This window comes from Ruditapes philippinarum, unplaced genomic scaffold, assembly GCF_026571515.1.
Source record: "Ruditapes philippinarum isolate M1 unplaced genomic scaffold, ASM2657151v2 ctg53_1_1_1_1, whole genome shotgun sequence".
Taxonomy (NCBI): Eukaryota; Metazoa; Mollusca; class Bivalvia; order Venerida; family Veneridae; genus Ruditapes; species Ruditapes philippinarum.
The window spans coordinates 60,765-84,591 of record NW_026855612.1 but is presented as its reverse complement, the minus strand read 5'-3'; the positions used below and the strand labels follow the sequence as shown (position 1 = coordinate 84,591).

General features: G+C 34.5%; 2 protein-coding genes across 2 annotated transcripts in view; both read right to left on the bottom strand.

Moving 5' to 3' along the window:
* Positions 1 to 13,302, bottom strand: part of LOC132743895 (kielin/chordin-like protein) — a 146,143-nt gene extending 132,841 nt beyond the window's left edge. Inside the window, exons 1-5 of the mRNA XM_060732489.1 lie at positions 13,070 to 13,302; positions 11,820 to 12,062; positions 10,765 to 10,923; positions 2,237 to 2,444; positions 1,343 to 1,452 (exon numbers count right to left, since the gene is read on the bottom strand). Coding sequence (XP_060588472.1) covers positions 1,343 to 1,452; positions 2,237 to 2,444; positions 10,765 to 10,923; positions 11,820 to 12,062; positions 13,070 to 13,160 — 811 coding nt within the window. The 5' untranslated portion in view covers positions 13,161 to 13,302. The remainder of the gene's footprint in view (positions 1 to 1,342; positions 1,453 to 2,236; positions 2,445 to 10,764; positions 10,924 to 11,819; positions 12,063 to 13,069) is intronic.
* A 1,452-nt stretch (positions 13,303 to 14,754) lies between these two features.
* Positions 14,755 to 23,827, bottom strand: part of LOC132743894 (uncharacterized) — a 43,445-nt gene continuing 34,372 nt past the window's right edge. Inside the window, exons 4-12 of the mRNA XM_060732488.1 lie at positions 23,294 to 23,415; positions 22,720 to 22,848; positions 20,564 to 20,612; positions 19,760 to 19,987; positions 18,870 to 19,012; positions 17,200 to 17,420; positions 16,213 to 16,892; positions 15,774 to 15,944; positions 14,755 to 14,951 (exon numbers count right to left, since the gene is read on the bottom strand). Coding sequence (XP_060588471.1) covers positions 14,755 to 14,951; positions 15,774 to 15,944; positions 16,213 to 16,892; positions 17,200 to 17,420; positions 18,870 to 19,012; positions 19,760 to 19,987; positions 20,564 to 20,612; positions 22,720 to 22,776 — 1,746 coding nt within the window. The 5' untranslated portion in view covers positions 22,777 to 22,848; positions 23,294 to 23,415. The remainder of the gene's footprint in view (positions 14,952 to 15,773; positions 15,945 to 16,212; positions 16,893 to 17,199; positions 17,421 to 18,869; positions 19,013 to 19,759; positions 19,988 to 20,563; positions 20,613 to 22,719; positions 22,849 to 23,293; positions 23,416 to 23,827) is intronic.

Here is a 23,827-nt window from a genome sequence, read left to right as displayed (position 1 = left end):
TTTTTATTAAGATTTAAGTCACTATTAAAGTAGGCTTACCAAGTCTTATGTAATTTTCTTGTGATTGATGCTTCCGAGGGATCACTTTGGAAATTTTCCAGATTTTTTTTTTTACTGTAATGCTTTCTCACCAAAAATATTCTAACATCCCCCAATATCATAATAAATTGGTCATTTCCAGAACAATCTTCAGTATAACTTTTTAACAGTTTATAACCAAATTTAGTACATAGCCATAAAGGATGAGTGATTTTAGATAGTCTAATGCCTAAGATTTTGAAAAAAACAACGTTCCAGAAATAACTGTAATGGTACAATATTGGCCGATGTGAAGATTTTTTTGAGCAGAAAGCATGACAGTAAAACTACCTAAACTCTAGGCCTGCACATGGTAACTGACGCTATCCATGCAAGCAGTGCAGACCATGATCAAACTGCATTGATCCCATATAACCTGCACAGACCATATTCAGCAGGCACTTCTGTGATGTCTGGTCATGGTCTGCACTGTCCGCTATTCAGTCAATACATATTTTGAAATCTTCCCTAAAATATCACAAATGGTTTAGTCCAGATTGAAAGATAGACAAGTCCATTTAAGATTTTTAGTGTTGTAATAGTAACCTGTGCTGAGCAGCTGGCACTCTGTAAAGCAATGACCTCTTTATAACAGACTCAATTTGCCCCAAAACAAAATACCAAAATCATTTAACCTTTCTAGAGCCAATATTTTCAGTAACAATCAAAAAATCTGTTTACCAAAGGGTCTTGCTATCTGCAGATATTGTACTGTAGCAGGATGTTGCTCTGCAGATATTGTACTGTAGCAGGGTATTACTCTGCAGATATTGTACTGTTCTGCAGATATTGTACTGCTCTGTAGATATTGTACTGTAGCAGGGTGTTGCTCTACAGATATTGTACTGCTTTGCAGATATTGTACTGCTCTACAGATATTGTACTGCTCTACAGATATTGTACTGCTCTGCAGATATTGCACTGTAGCAGGGTGTTGCTCTAAAGATATTGTACTGCTCTGCAGATATTGTTCTGCTCTACAGATATTGTACTGCTTTGCAGATATTGTACTGCTCTACAGATATTGTACTGCTCTACAGATATTGTACTGCTCTGCAGATATTGTACTGCTCTACAGATATAATGTACTGCTTTGCAGATATTGTACTGTAACAGAGTGGTACTCTGCAGATATTATACTACACCAGGATGTTGCTCTACAGATATTATACTGTAGCAATTAAGTTATATATAGCCTTGTGCAACACAATTTTTATATAAACCGTTTAAATACAATACATGAACTATATGAATTATGTTGTACCTTGCCAATCATATCTGTCTGGATAAAACCGGTTTCTTCCGGTTTTAATACCATTGTCCTCAATTCTGACATCTCCCCTGCGGCTTCGTCCTTCCACGTCAAAACCATACCTAATAGTAGTATATACAACTGTTTTAACAATGATCATACTCTAATACTCATGTATATATTATATTAAGCTTATTTTAGATGTTTTTTTCATATTTGACAGTACATTATCTTATGTTTATATAAATCAACAGTTCTACCCTAACATTTATGCATAAAGGATATATTTTGATTTGTATTTACAAACATGAATCTAGGCAAAAGATTTAATGATTAATCCCTTGACGAAGAAATTTAAAAGGAGAGGAGTTCACAACAAATGATTCATGATTCTCTTCTATAACAATTATAGAAGTATTGATAAAAACACCACTAACATTTTTAGAATTGCACATGTTTTTTTTGTGTTTATTTTATTTTCTACGTAGAGCATATCTCAAGGTAAGTATAATGTATAATATATAGAGGATATTGAATGAGATGAATTTATTGAACAAGTTGAATAAAATCATATTATGCGAGCCTCTGGCGAGCATAACACTGTTAAACAAGTTTCAACAAATTTAGTATTGAATCTACACCAATATAATATTCTATTTATCACATATATAAAATAAGAACAGTTAAAAAAAAGTCATTTTTTCATGCCTATAGTGACATGCCCATAGTGTAACGTTAACATTAGCGAGCTTGAATGGTATGTTTTTGTATAAAGCAAAATTAATGATGTCATGTCAAAGAGTTATTACACTAGTGTAATATCGCTTTTATTATATGGCTTTCTTACACTCCTGCCCCGCGGTTTATGTGATACACAGAAATACTATATCATAACAACCAACTTACATGTCATAACTTTGAAGATCATAGCCTATAATTGCCTCCTTGTTCTTTATTGTTCTATAGCAGCAAGCTCCTATCCTACATCTAGTCTCACAAGCCTCCCTTGAGAGGAAGTTGTTGGCATTTCCTGTACACCCACTATATATGAAAGATCTACACGATTGTGTAGTTCTGTCAAAATACCATCTGGATGACCTATCTGAACAACTTCCTGTTAAATTATAATTTATTTATTGAAAATAAGGTAATATATGTATTTTTCAGTATTCAAATATTTCCTAAAAGCCACTTCCAAACAATACCACATTTAGAAAATATGTCACAAATATCATTTCCCATTAACAACAAGCAATTATCATAGTATTGCAAGCAATCCATAAGTCCCCTACCGGTAAGAGCCCAAGCAACATTCTGAAGGGCCATTGGCCATTCACTTATGTTCTCATTTTAAGTAAATTTGTTGAAAAAGTTCTTTTAAAGTGATCACAGGAAACAGTTTTTATGTACAGACAGACGGACTGAAGGACACTCTAAAGTTATTTTTTAAACATCCCTGTTATCAAAATATAACATTTTTAAAATCCTATGATTGAAGAAGTTGGAGTAAAAATTACCAATTTCTCGAAAAAAGAGTCTAAGTTCAAAAGGGGCATAATTCTGGAAATAGTCTTGCTAGAGTATTGAACACTCACAAATGTTAAGTGATAATAAGAAACATTATATGAAGTTTGAAGTAGATACATTCAGAAAAAGAAGTTATTAAAAAAAAAAAAACAATGTTTTTTTCATGAAAATTTTAAGTTCAAGGGAGGTAATTCTGATAAATTTTGTGCTAGAGTTGTAAACCTTGTCACATATGATGTGGTTGATGACAAGCAACTTATATTTAAAGTTTGAAGAAAAAACCTTAAGAAATAAAAAACTTATAGTGAAAAAACTTAAAAACTAGAATCAGAAATCTTGAAATTCAGTATATTTGTTGCCATAGCAACCAGAATTTTCAACACAGGAAGATAAGAAAAGGATGTGCATAATTTCCATACTGCCATCTACCCATATGTCAAGTTTCATAAACATATTTTCAGTACTTTTTGTGTGATCACTGGATCCAGGTTATGTGTAAAATTTGCCATATTTTCAGTCTATTTGTTGCCATAGCAACCAGAATTTTCAACATAGGAAGAAAAGAAAAAGACGTGCATAATCTCCATACTGCCATCTATCTATATATCAAGTTTCATAAAAATATTTTCAGTACTTTTTGCGTTATCGCGGGATCCAGGTTATGTGTAAAATTTGCCATATTTTCAGTCTATTTGTTGCCATAGCAACCAGAATTTTCAACATAGGAAGAAAAGAAAAAGACGTGCATAATCTCCATGCTGCCATCTATCCATATATCAAGTTTCATTAAAATATTTTCAGTACTTTTTGCGTTATCGCGGGATCCAGTTTTGCGGACGGACGAACTGACGGACGGACAGACGGACTGACGGACTGACGGACGGACGGACAGACGGACGGAGGGTAAACCTAAAGTCCCCTCCGGTAAACCGGTAGGGGACTAATTACAGTTAACAGTATCAGGCAAAAGAACAGTATGCTGCACTATTCTCTATGCTAAATATTACAACAACAGTTATTTAAGTTCACAATTGGTATAATTCAGTAAAGATGTATGCATGAAGTTTCATATGAAAAATAACAAATAACAATTAGTCACTGTTCAGAACAGTTCACTATTTAGGAGAGAAGATGTGTAAGCGGCCGGAATAGCTCAGTCGGTAGAGCCGCGGTACGGTATTCCGAGGGTCCCAGGTTCAAGTCTCGGTCAGGCTGTACATAATAAATTTTCTCACCCTGTGACAAATAGTTGTAAAAAAGTGCTTGCACAAGAAACCTTATCCATATAATTTTTTTCTTAGTTCATAACATTGAATGATTCATTCACTATCTTCTTAACGATGTACACTAGAGTTATGGGTCTTGTTCAGTCTAATTCAGTGACCTATAGTTATTACCCAAAAGACACATGTTTAGTTTCAAGTAAAGATATTGGGATAAAACTTGAACAGAAAATCTTATAAAAGGATTTTTAAAAGCTTACAAAGGGGTGTAATTTAGTAACAATTCATGTAAGAGTAACGGATCTTGAACAGTTAAGCAAATTTACAAGTAAATACTACTAAATAGTTCACTGATAATGTTAACCCTTTACCACATATATACGCGAAACAACGCACTTTCGACCCCCCCCCCCTTTTTTTAGGCCTAAAATAGTGAAAAAATGGTCCTATTTGGGCCCCAAACATAAGTTTTCGTTTGAGAAATGTTGCTTAAAAAATTGAGCACTTTTTCGGCGCCGCCCCCCATCCAAAAGATACACCAGGGGGTTGCCAGAAGGGGGATGTGTTAGGGGGATGTGTTAGGGGGGTTTGAAGGGGGGCGGAGTCCCCCTCATTGCAAAGAAAATTTTGGACTTGTGAGAGGCTAAAAATGACCCCAGGTCGATCATAATGTAACGTTTTACCAACGATGAAAAGCCTTTGACTCTATCTCAATCCCTTGAGCAGTTGCAGCACTTTGAAATAAATTTTGATGGAAAAAATCGAGACAAAATGGTGATTTTTGTCAATTTTGAGATGTCCCCTCGTTGCCATGATAACAGGAAATTTAAGACTGAGCATGTCGTTACAAAGGCAATGGTCTAGTCAACATTTGTGCCAAGTTTGATTAGTATTGAAGCATTTTTCATAGTTTCATAGCAGTTTGAACTTGTAACAGGAGGCTTTTCAGTGAAAACGGCCATTTTTCACAATATGCTCATGGGGGAAAGGGTTAACTAAAAAAATTATAAATGTTACAAAACAACAATTTTTCACCACAATTAGGTGAAATACGACATGCTAACATGGAAAAACTATTTTTTAGGTGATTCCAAAGTTTTTCATCATTTTTTGTTAACCCTTTACCACATATATACGCGAAACAACGCACTTTCGACCATCTCCCCCTTTTTAGGCCTCAAATAGTGAAAAAATGGTCCTATTTGGGCCCCAAACATAAGCTTTCGTTTGAGAAATGTTGTTTAAACTAGAAATGTGTCCACAGGACACGGATGCCCCCACACGCCACTGTTCTGTCAATCTTATGACTCTAGGTCAAATATTTTTTGGACTACATGTGCCACAAGTTGAAAACTAAAAATCAACAAAGGGCCATAATTCTGTTAAATTTGGTCGCAGCAAAAATTCATACCTTTACTACCATCTACACATTAAGGTTGTTAATCCCTGGAAGTTTAAGCAAAATCTGCTATCCGGTTTAAGAGGAGTTGCGTTCACAAAATTTCTACATAGTATATAATGAAAAAATCAACAAAGGGCCATACTGTGAATTCACATAAATTCGTGGGCTTGAAATTTCGTGGTTTTATCAAAAAGGGCATTTTCGTGGGTTCTTAAATTCGTTGATTTTCATTTTCATGTAAAAAAAAAATTTAGAAAAAAAATCAAAAAATCTTACATCAGACTACATCGGTATCAAGTTACGATCGATGTGCACCGTTGCGTGACATATATCCGCCACACTGTGTGTATTACGTCGCTAATTAGAACTGCCCTCTGGAGTGTCAATAACAGCCCCCCCAATAAAACGAAATATCTTTTCACACGTCAATTAAATTGACAATTAGAGACGTTTTATCGGCAACATTTAATGCACAGGGTCCCAAATGATTGTTATTATAAAAACACATAATCCTATCATATGGTCACTTTCTACAAAGTATTCAAAACAAACAGATCGTTTAAACTTCTGAATTAATATTCTTAATATTATTAAATTACTGTAACTTAAAACAATGTCACTTGCACAATGGTTAAAAACGGGCAAGATTCAAACTCGTTCTCCGAGTGTTGCAGGACTTCCAGAACCTGCTGAAGCTTTAACAGCTTCAGATGCTATTGCTACTCAGGTATTAACACATTTAAATTAATTAATAATACAATATGCACCGTGTTTTTGTCGTACTAGTATTGAAAATAAACTACGCTAAGAGATTGAATTGGCGTTCTGATTTTACATGTTTTACTTATGACAAATTTTAAACAAACAATACACTCGTTCTAAATATTTTTTTCCATTTCTTCCCGACTTTGTAGAATCGAAATATCATAAAACTGTATTTGCATTCATAACAAAACATAAAATGCTCAAAGTTTACTGCATATTTATATATTTATTTACAAATAACACATAATTTTATGCGTGTTTTTAAATGTCGAAAAATGATGTTGATTATACACTGGATTATAGACTTACGGAACGAAATAAATAAAAGCGCATTTGTTTAACATTGTTGTCAGTTATTAGTTTACGAAACAGCTTTTAAAATATATATTTATGTTGTATTTTCAATATATTCAATAAATATTCAAATCAATATGTTTTCTATGAAAAAATGTACAAATGTAAGCCGACGCTTGAATCATGTCAAAAAAATTATTTAGCCTGTATTCTCAATAAATATATTCGTTTATCATCAAAATGCATTAATAATGCAATTCTTTTTTGTTGAAAATTCCGGGCTGCCAATGACGCCGTAGAAATCGTCATAACTGAATCCAGAAAGAGAAAACGCGGTGAATACGGTAACTACACTGATGAAACACGTGCAAAGATCGCACGGTATGCCATTGATAACGGGGTCCCCAAGGCTTCAAGGTGCTTCACGACTAAACTTGGTCGGAAGGTTAGTGAAACAACCGTTCGGAGTATGCGTGATCAGTATGTGAAATTGAAGAAAAAGATTGGGGCCGATTCAGCAACTCTAGCACGATCTCCACGTGGGGCTCCGACCGTTTTGGGTGACCAAGACGAAGCCGTACAGAAGTACATTAGGCAGGTTCGGTTAAAGGGTGGTGTTGTAAATGTGCGGACTGTGATAGCAGCAGCCGAGGGAATCATGACGAAAAATTCACGTCACAAGCTAAAGAAATATGGAGGACATATAGTGATTGAGAAGTCTCTAGGTTGGTCGATACTGAGACGCATGGGTTATGTGAAAAGAAAGGGAACCAAGGCTACAAAATCCTTAGTTAATGACTTTGACGATATTCAGAAGGAATTCGTGGATAAGGTTAACAGTGTTGTGAGGGAACATAACGTGCCAGATTCTCTTTTTATTAACTGGGACCAGACAGGTTGCCAGATGGTACCCGGGGGTGAATGGACAATGGATGAGCGTGGTTCTACCCAGGTCACCATAGCTGGTCTTGACGACAAGCGCCAGATCACCGTCTTACTCGCTGCTGCTAAAGATGGTACCCTACTACCGCCTCAAGTGATTTACGCTGGCAAGTCTGACAGATGTCTTCCTAAAGGTGTTCGATTTCCGAATGACTGGGATGTTACGCACACAGAATCGCACTGGAGTAACGAGGACAGTATGATACGGTATGTAGAAAAAGTGATCGTGCCATACGTAAACAGCATCCGGGATACCTTACCACTTTCCCAATGTGACCAACAAGCAATCGCTCTGTTTGATGTTTTTAAGGCCCACCAGAGTCCGCGTTTGATTGAACTTCTTAAGGAAAATAACATTACCCCGCTGTTTGTGCCGGCTGCATGTACAGACAAACTTCAGCCACTTGATTTGTCGGTAAATTATGAATACAAGGAGGGATTGAAACAATGTTTCCATGATTGGTACAGTCAACAGGTAGTGTCCCTCTTAGATGAGAACGGGTGCGATCCTACGGCAGCCGCAAGTGTTGACCTTCGGACGGCGACACTAAAACCCGTGCACGCAGAATGGATTATATCAACCCACGAAAAGATGATGTTGCGTCCGGATCTTGTAAAGGCAGGTTTTAGAAAGGCTGGACTTTGAATTCAACAAAACAATTAAAAAAGTGTGCTTCTTCATGTACAATGTGTGCTTCTTCATGTACAATATTTAAGATAAAAGTACAAACAGTTATTAACGTGCTATGTTACGAGTATATGTGTATACATAAATGTGTTCTAGTTTTACCAAATTTTCTATTTTTACTTTTTTACAGTAAATGATGACTCATAGGAAGATTTTAAATGCTAATGACTGGAAAAAAAAATGTGCTTCTTCGTGTTTAATACTGCATTTGAAATAAAAGTACAAACAGTTACGATTCACGTGTAATTACTGGTTTATATGTTTAATGTTTAACTGTAAACAGTATTATGTGCTACTAATTAATGATAATTCCTAGAAAAATATTAAAGTTTGAAACTTGTTATGTGTTTTTATGTGTTGTTTATATTCTTATTTGTAAATAAAGGTGTCTGATATATACAGAACAGCACTAGTAATTAAATACAGATACTAGTACACGGTACACGTAATTAAACACTGAAACACCTTACCTTTATGTTTCACCTCCACCAAGTTAACAAGTAATTCTTTAATAGGACAATATAATGACAGCATATTCATTTGATTAAAAAAAATCCCTCGGTACACTTTTTTCCCCATACTGTTATTTACTTGATTCAGTAAAGTATTCTGGTTTAAAGAAAAATCAAGTAGCGCACAACAATCGAGTAGTCCCCGTAATGTGTATATGTGGAAGCAGCATTTTTCCCGACAATTTAGAGTGAACTTTGAAGACATTTCATCGACTTTTCTTTCAAGTTTCTTAAATATTATAAACCTTAACTACTTTTTGATTAAATCTGTCTCTTACCTGATTATATATATACCTTTGCAACACGATAATCGGCTGAAAATACGCCGTTGCATGTGTGTAATGTATGGACCCGAGATTAGAAATAAGACATTGTGAGACGTATTTGTTGGTATAAAAGTTCGTTGGATCTTAAATTCGTGGATTGAGCAACCCACGAAATCCACGAAAATTAGTGCCCCACGAATAATAATGATTTTGCAGTAATTCTGTTAAATTTGGTCGCAGCAAAAATTCCTTCCTTTACTACCATCTACACATTAAGGTTATCAATCCCTGGAAGTTTAAGCAAAATCTGCCATCCGGTTTAAGAGGAGTTGCATTCACAAAATTTCTACATAGTATATAGTGAAAAAATCAACAAAGGGCCATAATTCTGTTAAATTTGGTCGCAGCAAAAATTCCTTCCTTTACTACCATCTTCACCTTAAGGTTGTTCATCCCTGTAAGTTTAAGCAAAATCTATCATGCGGTTTAAGAGCAGTTGCGTTCACAAAATTTCTACATAGTATATCGTGAAAAAATCAACAAAGGGCCATAATTCTGTTAAATTTGGTCGCAGCAAAAATTCCTTCCTTTACTACCATCTACACATTAAGGTTGTTTATCCCTGTAAGTTTAAACAAAATCTGCCATGCGGTTTAAGAGGAGTTGGGTTCACAAAATTTCTACATAGTATCTAGTGAAAAAATCAACAAAGGGCCATAATTCTGTTAAATTTGATCGCAGCGAAAATTCCTTCCTTTACTACCATCTACACATTAAGGTTGTTCATCCCTGTAAGTTTAAGCAAAATCTGTCATCCGGTTTAAGAGGAGTTGCATTCACAAGATTCGGGACGTACGGATGGACTGACGCGCTGACGGACGGACGGACAAGTGCAACACTATATGCTCCCACATTGTGGGGGCATAAAAATTGAGCACTTTTTCGGCGCCGCCCCCCATCCAAAAGATACATCAGGGGGTTGCCAGAAGGGGGATGTGCCCCCTTCTGTTAGGGGGGTTTGAAGGGGGGCGGAGTCCCCCTCATCGCCAAGAAAATTTTGGACTTGTGAGAAGCTAAAAATGACCCCAGGTCGATCATAAGTTTACGTGTAACCAACGCTGAAAAGCCTTTGACTCTATCTCAATCCCCTGAGGAGTTGCAGCACTTTGGAATAAATTTTGATGGAAAAAATCGAGGCAAAATAGTGATTTTTGGCAATTTTGAGATGTCCCCTCGTTGCCATGGTAACATGAAATTTAAGAATGAGCATGCCGTTACAAAGGCAATGGTCGAGTCAACATTTGTGCCAAGTTTGATTAGTATTGAAGCATTTTTCATAGTTTCATAGCAGTTTGAACTTGTAACAGGAGGCTTTTCATTGAAATCGGCCATTTTTCACAATATGCTCATGGGGGAAAGGGTTAAAGGAGCTCCACTGAGATAAAAAAGCCTAAAAACAAAAAATTTGGAATTCTTAAATAAATCAAATGAAGGGCTCTTCAATCTTCAATGAAATTATAGAAATTTACTCAGAATTGAATTTTTTGTTCGATTCTTAGCCCGATTTGAATGAAAAGCATTGCAACTCTTTTTTATTTTTTCATCATTTTATACAAGAAAAATGACTATTCTGGAAAAACATGGTAAGAAATTGATCTGAAAATTAGCACATAAGTTATTTGTCCAAACTAACCCTATATGGTACACAAATCTTGGAAAAATATTTCTAGTTCCGTCATGTCAAAAAAACTATAGTGGAGTCCCTTTAAACAATAACATTACATAATTTACAAACCTGTACTAAGAGGAACAAACCTGTACTAAGAGGAAGTTCACAGACTTCTAGAGCTACATACTGACAGTAGTGACCATCAAATCCTGGTGGACATTTACATGTTGTAAGTTGCGGCTCTAATGGCCATACTGACTGGACGCAAGTCCCACCATTCTCACAGGGGTTAGGTGCACAGAAATCTAAAATGTCCCATAAAATTTCCACTAGGGGGTTATCAATTTTTAAATTTTTAAAAGAAAAGGAGGATAGACCCTACCCTATTTTACTAGACTGGAAAATAAAGGAGTAACCCTTTGGGGCTAAAAAAAATTTTTTAAATCTGTTTCAATTCTATTTTTTTAAATTTTTTAAAAAAATTAATGCCAAATGTAAATGGGTCAGTCAACAGGTGGCAATTTCTATAAATAGCGTTCAGAATGTATAGATAACGTCCATTTCTTACAAAGAGTGGGGTAGCCTTTTTTATTATTTTTGCAGTTTTTATATTGAATAATAAACATTTTTCATTATCAAATATTGGTAAATCAACATTATAATAGCCAAATGTTTTTAATATATTACTAATTTGACCCAAATGGACAGTGAAAAAATCAGCATAATGTCACTTTAATTAAATATAATTTGTTTTAAACATATTTTTTTAAGCTCAATTGTAAAGCAAGTTCTTGCAACTTATATTAATCACTTTTAAGTCCACTTCCTGGAACTAACCAGTACTGGTATCATATAAAGAAACATGGTCGTGACCCCAATATTGGCTGGAACACATGATCCAGAGGTTGAGTGGCAGACACCTTAACCGCTAGGCCACCGCTCCCCTGAAACATAATTTATTCCAGCTGAATTGTGTAGAAAGCTTGAAGCTTATTTGAATATCTTAAAACATAACATCATTGGTCCTCCCCTCATGAGAGCACATGAAAACATTTAGGGGCACCTTAACCACTGTTCTGCTCTTTATGAAAGTACTCCTGACAGAGACCAAGATCACTGGTAAATAAAGATAAAGACTGTTTATTTCGGAAAACACAAATTTAGTTCAAATGAAAAATAAAACAGAAACAAAATATTTTACCTCTCTCCTCAAAGCAGTCAACTTCTTTGCCAGTAACATACCATCTGGCCTTACAAACGCCACAGAAATCTACCCGACATTTTGCTTCTGGGTAAGACGGACATGTATCTGTCACACATGGGTTGTTGTCACATGTTGCAATATCAGAGTCACATCTGCACGGGTTCACAAAGTCATCAATGTCAAAACAAAACCTGGCTGAATTTTTTACCTGGCTGTCCGATTCTTCTACCTTAACCATATCTATATATAAAATACAAGATATCAACTTTTATTATATACTTGTAAATGAAATATGTATAGAGAAATATTGATGAAATAAAATGCATATTTTCATTTTCTGTATTTTCACTATAAAAATTTATTTTTCACTGCAATGAAACATACTTTCATTTTTTCACTGGTGTCTTGCCAGACTACTTTCTTTAAAATTCTGCCAGTTCACAAAATTTCAGGGAAAGTCTTTCAAATTGTAATGTCAAAAAAGAGAAAAATGTTAACAATAAACAGAAAATTCAAAATTTTTCTATAAATACATAATTTATTTTCATCGTGTAGCATGAAAAATATCATATTTCACTTGTGGCTATAGCCACTCATGAGAGCATGACTACAGGACAGATGAGCAGACAAGGGCTAAACTATATGTGCTGCCCCTAAGAAGTTGGGGCATAACAAGAGCTGTTAGTAGGAGAGCATGCTCGGATATTTTCAATGCTTGATAGGTAAAACAAAAGCTTGGATTTTAAAAAAACAAAGAAAGTTTCCTTCCAAAAAAATAATGACATGAATCAAAATGTTTTGATAATTTTTAAAAAGGTTTTTTCCAAAAAAATTTGGAAATGTGACTAATTTTGAACTGTAAACGAAATTAAACTTGAAAAAAAATTTTTTCCCTTTTCAAAAAAACCCCCGGGGACCCAAAGATTTTTTTTATTTTTTAGGGCTTCTTTTTTAAAAAAATTTTTTAAGGGTTTTTGGGGCCCCAAATGACCCCTTCTCCCGAACTTACCTTTTAAAGAAATTTTTCACAAAAAAATTTTCTCCTGCAATTTCCAGGATATTGGATAAAATTTGACCCAAAATAGATGTTTAAAAAAAAAGTTTTTAAAAAAAAATTTTTTTAGCCCAAAAAAACTATTTGCCGAGGCGTTTCATCTTCGAACTTGCCCCCTAGAATCACCCCCCAAAACCTCGAGGAACCCCCCCTTTTTAAAAAAAACATTAAAATTTTGAATAAGATAGAAAACCTGTCACATCTTTAATATCAGTGATCCAGTACTGTTGTAACCAGTTGAACGGTAGAGGTTTGAGACCCGGGCAGGTCCTTGCCAAGCTCATCAGGAATGTTTTCGACTGCACCAATAGCACATTCCAAATCTTTCGTGACTGTAAAGTGGCAAAAGGTCCCTTGTAGAAATAGTTACACCTCTGAGCATCTAAACCTGAGCTTCTAAATCCATAACGATCATAACCGTCTGTTGTGTAGCCTGAAATGTAATGGTTAATGAATTTTGTTTTAAATTAAAGGAATAAACAAGTTTAAAACTGCAGGGAGATCAATCGATTTTAACTTTCTGATATTGAAAACCCTGTAAGATGAAAGTGGACCTTTCCATATTCAAAGCAGAGGAAGTTTATATCATGAATATAGGAAGTAAGGGTTGAATATGCAAATACAATGAATGAAAAAGAATATTTTTCTTGTAAGCATGGTAATGAAGTACACGCTTAGACAGAAAGCCTAATAGAACAAGATATGTTTGTAAAACATGTATGCCCCCTATCGGCAGCCAATTAGTCATGTGATCAGGTTATTATGCATGACTTCTGACCCAGTGAACAAACAATTAATAAGGGTTATCTAGTATCTACTGGTCATGACTAGTCACAAGGTAATAATTATTGTGACCCCATAGGTTGTGTGCAGTAATTTAAGTTATTACAAATCTTACCAAATAATATATGCATATATTTTATGACTCATGTAGGCCTCATTAATGACAGCCAAGTTGTTATATTACATAAGACCTTCAAATGTGTTATACTAAAGCATTTTTAGTTTAATATTAAAATATCAACCAAGGCAACTTCAGTTGTTGAGTTATTGGTCAGAAACCGTCATTAAGTACAAGGTCAAATATGACATTGACCCCTTGACCCCAAAATCATCAATAGGGGTCATCTACTGGTCATGACCAATCATCATACCAAGTTTGAAGTTCCTAGGCCTAAGCGTTCTTTAGTTATTGATCGGAAACCGTTTTCACCTACAAGGTCAATGTGACCTTGACCTTCGACCCCTTGACCCAAAAATCAATAGAGGTCATCTGCTGGTCATGACCAATCACCATACCAAGTTTGAAGTTCCTAGGCCTAAGGGTTCTTTAGTTATCACTCGGAAACCATTTGGTCTACGGACCGAGGGACAGACAGACCGACGGACCAACAGACAGACAAATGCAGGGCATAATAAGAGATATTCATTTTCTTTTAACATTTTATGAAAATAAACTGGTAGAAAACGAAAAATACAAGGAAACCATAATTATGTCATATTATGAAAATATATAAAACACTCCTAGACAAAGATATTGTAAGATATTGGTAATAATAATTTACATGTACTTGTACCTGTAAATATGCGTTTATAAATAGGCAAAACAATTATTACACAGTAAATTAAACACATCCATTTGAGTTTAATTCTTAAAAAAAAACTTTTACATAAACCAATTATTTTTATGGCCATTTTTTGAAATAATAATACTGTGTTTTAAAAGAAATTAGATGTACCCCAAAGCTGAAAATTTGGGTTACGACAACCCCCTTTGGGTTGGGCAAACAACACTTTAACCATTACGCACTTCTCACTTAAAAAAAAATTTCACAAAAGAAAAGGGGATTAAGATTGTAATAGTTTTTTATTAAAAAATCAAATCACTACCCCTCCTGTCCAAACATTCATGTCTAAACCATACGCGTTGTATCTTCCGGTTTCATCTGGTGTGTTTTCTTTACTCCAACCCTCGACATCATAACCATATCGATCATAACCGTCTATGTCGTAACCATAACGATCATATCCGTCAATGTCATATCCATCCTTATTAAATCCATCCCTGTTATATCCTGAAATAATTTGTGAATAAATCAAACACTGGTATATACTGAAGTGTCTAAAGTACATGCATAACCAAAAAATTCTTGTTTTTTATGTACCTCTGCCTTAAAGTGTATTTAATTCAAAATCTCTGCTTCCTGGGCTATAATTCTGTGTCAAACTAGAAAAAACATGCTGAGGAAGAGGCAAGGACCATTTGAGACAATTAAATGCAGAGTAGGTTAGTTTGTAGCATGTTAATAGAGAAATTCCCACAAGTTTAAATAAATCTTTAAAAAATGGATAATAGAGTTTAGGTAAAAGGGACTCCACTGAGTTTTTTTCCCGATTAAAATTCCCCCAAAAATTTTTTCCCGAAAAATCTTTTCTTTTGTGAAAAATTTGTCCCAAAAAAAAAAAAGCATTGTGCTTTTCACTAAAAATTAGCTAAAAATTGAAATATAAACAAATTTTTTTTTCAATTCAGAGAAAATTTTTTTATTTTCCTAAGATTTATCCTTTTAAGTTTCACTTGAAATTATTTTTTTTCAGATTTTTTTTAAGATTTATTTTTGCCTTTGTGGTGATGGTTTTATTGGTTTTCAAAAACAGTTTACCAGTAACCTTGCCCTTTAACATTTGAATTTTAAATTTTAACCTTTGTACATGCCACAGGGGTACAGGCAAATGGGCCGTAGAAAGGATTTCATGATCAATCACAATGAGAGTGACCTGCACTATCCGGGAATCAAACTTGGGTCACCTGATTCACAGTCCAACGCTCTACATATTGAGATAACCGGACGGCTATTTTAGCCCTTGTGACCCACTATAGACATTTACTGTCTTACCGTTCTTCTTGAATCCCATTTTATCAAAGCCTCTTCTGTCATAGCCACCAGCATTATAACCAAGGGAGTTAAATCCTCCAGTGAATGTTCCTGATCCTTCTGGAGTTACATCCCCTCTTGGTGGATTTCTGCCATTATCCCGACCATCCAAGGTGACATTGCATGGAGAACCTTTGAGGAAATTTAAAAAATGAAAAATTTTTTGAAAAATCATTTTTTTTAATAACATCTTAAATTAAATTTTTCAACAATAGAAAAGGTCACAAAAAATGGCAAAAAAAAAACAAATCTCAAAAAAAAAATTTTTTTTTTGGTCATGACATCTACAATATTAAAAATTTAAAAAAAGAAAAAATAAATATGATCTGTTGGAAGTCAACAACCTTGGTTGGGGCCCGAGATATGACACACAAGTCGGGTTCTAGGTCAAGAAAGGGACTTGGGGGATATTTTAAGGGGACCATGGGAATATTGGCAAATGTAGCGGGATATTTGAATTTGTTGCCGTCCTTATTTTGCCACCACCAGTACAGCATGTCTATGTAGGCGTGAATCGAGTAAAACACTGGATCGTAAGACGCAGCACGTGTTGCCATATCGCCTCCAATGTATGTGTGAATATACGATACATACGACTCCAGGCACATACTCATTTCATTGTAATCATCACTTGCGAGGGCGATAGATAGTTCTATCAGTGTCGGAAGGTTAACGTCAGAATTGAATTTCCTCATGATACATGGTCTCCAGGATCCGGTAGGACCAAATGGATGATCAGCGACACAACCATCAACCCCGTTGCCACCAAAGAAGTTCGGCTGCCAGATGATCGACTCCTCAAAATTACCAATATCTGTTGTAAAGTCAAAGTAAGGTAATGTAATACTACAGTCAATCTGCTGGAGACGTTGTTCAAGTTTACGCAGGAATATTCTATGCCAGGGTAAGAAGTACGGACCGCCATTAGAATGCATAGTGTGCCTCATGTATATATCACGGAATTCTTCCCAAGGATTATCCGGGCCAACAAGACGAAGCTCTTGTATTGCTGCATGGAACTGAGCCAATTCTTGTTCAGTCATATCTCTAATTTCTTTTCTGACAGCTTTCTGTGAACAACTGAAAAAGACATAATACAAACTGAAATAGACATAATACAAACTGAAATAGACATAATACAAACTGAAATAGACATAATACAAACTGAAATAGACATAATAAAAGTTTTATATTTATTAAAGGTTTTTGAACAAATTTTCAAAAACAATAATCTACAAAAACATATTCATTAAGTCAAAGAAAAGTTTTAGTCTTCAAGAACAATCAGAATTTCACAGTAATTCGCCAGATTCATGAATTAAAAATTCTGATTTGTTAATTTTTGAGAAGAAATTTCATAATAAAGGAAGTTAAAATTTTTAATAACCTGCAAACAAACTGGCCAGAGCTCTCACAGGTACATTCTTGGCAACCCAACACTGCCTTCTCCCCGATTTCATACCGTCGGTCATCTATCATACACACAGCTTCGCCCCGGCCGCACCCAGCCACGTCACATGTCACCCCAGGATAAAATGATATCACCTCAAACTCTCTGTCACCAACCACCTGCCTGTGTGTTGACTGACATTCTGATAAAGTTATTTCCTTTATTTGAAAAGATAAACATATAAATGATATAGCGTGAATTGTAATTTCATGGAAATATTTAATCTACAAAAATTTATACAGGTCACTTTATAGTTTATATACAAACATTTCTAACACTAAGTTCAATAAACTTTTTTAAACAAAATGCATTAGACAAGAACACTTGTGACACAAATGTTGCTTTTTCACAATAAGAATAGTAAAAGTGAATAGGCATTATAAATTTGCCTTTAATTGACTATCAGTCAGCGTTAAGCATTTGTATTACACTTGGTGTTGGGAAAACATTTTTGTGAACATGCCATTTTGTTTAATACCAAGAGTTTTAAGAAACAGGATCTGAAAAAAGTTATGAAACCTCTGCCATGAATGATTAAATTATTTTTCCAATGTTATGTGTACACAAAAGTAAATTTCACACTCACGCACACCCACACACATACAAATTTTCATTTCATGTATCAAGAGAAAAAGGTTTGTTTATCTCTCTGATCTGTTTTTCAAAACAAGAAAGAAATAAAAGTACAGTAGATTAAGTAGATTGAGTAATAGAAAGAGCATCAAAACACAAGGCTATCTGATTTGTATGAGAGGGAATAGCTTCCCCCATCCCCCAAGTATAAATTCAATTGCTGAGTGTTTTAGTGATCTTTCTCCTTTTTATCATAGGCAAAAATATAACATTTTCCTGTTGTTACAATTTGAAACCCCAGAAATCATGTAGCCAATCAACAGTTGACAGACAGTGTGGTAACTAGGGTGCAAGTCACTAATAACTGTTCTCCAGTTAATGCACTGTGCATTTATGGGTATATATGATTTAACTCTGACATAATTTAAATAGAAAGGTCTATGATCAAACTATGATAAAAGGCAAGGGAGTTGGTTTATACAGAATTTATTTTAGTTTGATTGTGTAGGAAGCTATAAGCTTATAGACACCCTTTCAAATCTGTTCCTGGAACCAACCAGTACTGAGCAATACGTGTAAAGTTTCTTGCTCAAGGAAACAACGACTTGCCCCTGAGTTAAATCCTCCAGTGAATGTTCCTGATCCTTCAGTTCAATGATCAACAATCAGTCTTACAGACTAGCAATATATTGGCCATAATATTATGTAATAATCTGAAATGTTTGATCTCAGAGTGATGATATCATAAACATTAAACAATCATAAACATGCCTGCATCATATCCACATGAAATCATCAAAAAAAAGCTAATGTCATAGTATGATGTCATCAAAGCTGATGCTAATTACCCTCAATCTGCCAGAACCATTTGCCACTAGTATAGAGCCAGGCCAGCCTACACATCCGTGCAATATGCATTAATGCTTTATGCGGTAGAATGACTAGCTTAATAATGGACAGTTTGAAAAAATGGAAGCTGGAAAAGTGCATTAAAAAATAAGCAGGTTACGGATCAAGAAGTTTTTAACCATTACCTTGCATCCAAATGTCTCCATTTGTGAATCAATCATAATATCTTCAATCTTGCGTGAGAACTGCCTATAACAGCATGCCCCGGTTACGGCCACACCCTGACACTCCTCAAATGACTCATAGTTGTTTATGTTTCCACCACAACCTATTATTATATTATAAAAATTATAATTGTGTGTCTGAATTTTAGAAATAACTAGAGTTACATAATGCACACTTGTATATTCACCTTTTTCTTTTACTTTAAATTGATGCTTTTTAAGTAACATTCATTACCTCCCCTAGTGGTCATTTGCTGGTCATTCCAAATATGAGGTAAGATTAAATAAAATTGATATAAAGCTCCTCTTCAATGCAAACTGTTTGCTGTATCCATTATAAATAAGAGGACGAATTGGGACTATGTCACTGTATAGTACTGTTTACTAATTGGCAAGACAATGTTAAAACAGCCATGCAGCTCAGTTGAAATATCTGTACAATCATCCAAATGGTATTCCAAAAGTCCAGGAAACAAAGCCTTTTGCTCACTGACAAGAGCACTGCGGTGTAAATGCTCATCTGTTAAAGGCAACAACAATCTGTAACCAATTTTGACAAAAATTCTAAAATAACAAGGGGCTAAACACCAAAAATATAGCTTTCAAAATCATGTCCCTTGTCGCTGCACCATGTCATGATAATTAACTACCATAAGTTTCATGTTGATAACTATAAAAATGTTTGGATAATGGGCTACCTACATTAAAGTTTTTGCCGACTTCTATGACAGAGATAACGCAGTGATCATAATAGCTCAACTTTTTCTTCGAAACTGACAATGTTAATAACTTTTACGAAGGCAACCCATCAAATATAAATTATTTTGGTAATTATCTTGAGTAACTATTACCTGTGTAATTAAAGGGAAGGCACTCTTGTAGATCTACATCATAATAAAATCGTAGCAGATTTTGGTCACAGATTCCCGACTCACGCGGCCACACACAGGGGTTCTCTTTGTGATCGCAAAACTGACCATCGTAAGGTGGCTGACATAGACACTGGAAATTATCAGCTGATGTTGTATCGAAAGAAACACACTGACCCGAGTTCATGCATGGATTTATCTGGCATGGAGCTGAAAGTATAGGACCAGTTGATTTAAGATCATTTTCAAAATTTTGTCATTATTTTAAAAATGAACTTCTAAAGAGGTAAAGATATTCAAACTTGGCATATGAAGAAATTTATAAAACAAAATGTAGTCAATTTTGTTGTTAACCTATAATAAACTGTGAAAATAGAGCCTGATAACTATCTTCTTTATGATTTAAAAGTGGTGAACAATAATCTAGTATAAACCAGCATCTTGTGATTTAGTGTCTGCTGCAACATTCTGTATCAAACCCTCTTCTATAGTAAATGAAAATATACAATAATTAAATGTATTTTGACTATTTCAAGCACTATGGCTTTGTAAATATACGTCTATTTTTACTTTTTATTGTTGCGATCAAGCACTGTTATAAAAGAAGAATTATGTAAGCAAAAGTACTATTTTAATAATATTTTAACAGGAAATACAAAATCACTATATCTTTACTCATTGCCAAAATACAACAAAAGCAAACAATATCTCAGATGACTGGCCAATGAGCTGTAAATTTTTGGCAACAATATAAAGAATGATACATGTGACTAAAATGACACTTACTCTGACATGATGGTATATCTGTTCTTTGAAGGCAATCTGGTTTACTATTCTACAATAAATAATTTAAAACATTAACATTCAATTGGTATATTAGGTACTTTCTTTGAATTTTGAATGAAAATTAAATTATAAAGGAATTTTTCAATAAACCTCTCTATGCAGAAAATTGAAACTTAAGTGTTCATAAAAAAGAATCTGACAGTCTATAAAGTGCCATGCAAAGACATAACTTGTGGTCTTCTCTATTATTAGTTTGACACTGAACTTGATCCATCAATGCAGAGTTTAATGTATTTATGTGACCATGACTTGTTCAGCTAGACTAGGAATTAATGTATCTATGTGGCCATGAATTAGTCAATTCAGAGATAAAAGTATCTATGTGGCCATAAATTGATCAGGCAGTCTAGAGATTATGTATCTATGTGGTCATGAATTAATCAGTCAATTCAGAGATAAATGTATCTATGTGGCCATGAATTAATCAGTCAATTCAGAGATAAAAGTATCTATGTGGCCATAAATTGATCAGGCAGTCTAGAGATTAATGTAATTATGTGACTATGAATTGATCAGGCAGTCTAGAGATTAATGTATCTATGTGGCCATGAATTAATCAATCAATTCAGAGATAAATGTATCTATGTGGCCATGAATTGATCAGGCAATCTTGAGATTAATGTATCTATGTGGCCATAACCAGATCAGGCAGTCTAAATATTAATGTATCTATGTGGCCATGAATTGATCAATCAATTCAGGGATTAATTATCTACATGGCCATAACCGGATCAGGCAGTCTACAGATAATTGTATCTATGTGGCCATGAATTGATCAGAGAGCAAAAAGATTAACAACTTGATCAGTCAATCCAATAATGTGGTCAACATATAAAAGGTCCATTCACACTTAAAGAATTGTAATAATGACAAAGACACATTCCATTCCAACGACCATTCCTACATCCATGTTTAATTTTTTACCAGCTGACCTGATTATTATATATTTTACATCATTTCTCTCAGACTAATATAAATTACCTGAAGATATTAAAACTTTTAAACAAGCCTTTTTCCAATATACATGTAATTTAAAAATTTTACAAGATCTGAACCAATTTTTCTAGAACATTGTGCCAAGTTGATTGAGAACACTTATACTTTATTTTTGAAGCATCTGTTTCACTTAATAACATTCCAAAAATTTAGATCATTAAAATTTCATAAGCGACCTGCAATTTGCAAGCCGGGGTCTTTAAACTGTACTTCCCTACCTAGTGAGATGCATTATGCACATAGTAAGATGTTGCATTTCTTAATTAGTGTAATGTTAAAATTCTCATAACAGCCTTAATTTTAAGAGGAAAAAATTTTGAAAAATGTCTCAAGTGAGAATTTGGTTCAACATCATGTATTTTTCAAATTTATTGGAAGAAAATTGCATAACGGTTCCACTAAACCTTTGAAATGACTGAATTGCAAATAAATTCCACAATCCACAGCATTGTGAGAACAGATTAGGACACCTTCTGGAATAACTTCAAGCACATATCTAGGTCCAAAAAAATGGTTTGTCATTAACTCTACAGGTTGTCTGGTGGCTACAGAAAATAACCTATGTGAACAGTGCAGACCAAGATCAGTCAACACAGCTGGACCATCTGATCATGGTCTACACTGTACTTTATTCAGTCAGTACTTAGGGAAAATTTTCCTAAGAATGATGAGTGATTTTGTCCAGAATGAAAGATGAAGCAAGTCCATTTAAAGGGACTCCACTGAGGTTTTGTGACATGATGGAGATCAATGTTTCATTTGAAAGAGGTCTAAACTAGTAACTTGAGTGCAAAATTTTAGACCATTCGCTCATTCCATTTTTCAAAAATATTTATTCTAATTGTGACATATGACATGAAATTGAAAAAATTGCAATGCTTTTCACTCAAAAAGGGCTAAAAATAGCACAAAAATATAATTTTCAATTTATTTTTGAATTCATTTCTTGGTTTTCTTTTGAATATCTTGCTGCTTTAAGTCTCCCAGAGGTTCTATGTAAGAAATTCAGATATTACATTTTTATGTTTTTGGAAATCAGTGGGGTTCCTTTAAGATCTTTAGTGTGGTAAGGTTTTATGTTACCAACAAAGTTAGCTTACTCTACAGATGCAAACAGTGCATTTGTCAGGACTCCAGGTGTCCCCTTCTTCAAACATCTGACCCTCAAACTCACACTCTGTGTCACAACATGTCTCCAATTCTGCTATACGCTTACCTAGTTCTGTATTCTGTAAATATGAAAAAAAGAGGACAATGATGATCCTGAAGTCGCTAATTTGGCTAAATACTTGTACTTATGGTAGTGCTGTCTTTTCTCTTTAATTTTAGCATATTTCTTATACAAATTCAAAGTCAATTTTAATTTTTTTTTTTTTGTTTGGTTGGGTTTTTTCGTCGCACCACACAGTATAGGTCATATGACAACTTCCCAGCTTTACTGGTGGAGGAAGAACTCAGTTATCTTTCCATGCATAATTCAGGCACAGACAGGCATCAGAGTTAGATCCACCAACATTCAACAAGCTAGCTGGATAGCTTCCTCACATGAAAGAATCCATAGACTCTCTCGGGATTCAAAGTCACAATTGTATGGGGCAAGTGGCTTGAAATCAATGACCTTAAGCAGACGGCCACAGACGCCCCTGCAATTGGATTTTTAAATGCATAATTTACCTGTTGTTTCAAAGAGTCGACAAGCTTGTTGAGAAGGGTAATTTGTTGTTCCAATAGTAGAATTCTGTCCCCATTAATAGCTTCATCGCCAAGGTAACCACTCTCGTCAAATAAAAAACTTGCTGCAAATAAAAAAATTATGAAATATTTTAAATTTGTAGATGTTCACCTGTAAACCTTGACTTGTAAAACTTTTGATGAAGAAATGCTATTTAAAGTCTAGAAAGAAGAGTAATGAAACAAAAAACAATACAGGAGCTCGTCTGATGGCCGAATGTCTAAAACATACATTATTTATTATTCAGAATTTTAAAAACAATGTTCCAGTAGTCTTTGGATTATTAAATTTTTTTATTTCACCTGAATTTTAACAGCACTTCTTTTTTTTTAAGCACTTCTTTTTTTGACATATTTCAAACTTAGAGAAAGATTTTACAACTATGAATAAAAAAAAAATACCATAAGCAACATGGATTTATAATTTCCTGGAATTTATTTTTCCCCATTATCTTTGACAGGAAAATGGAAAACATT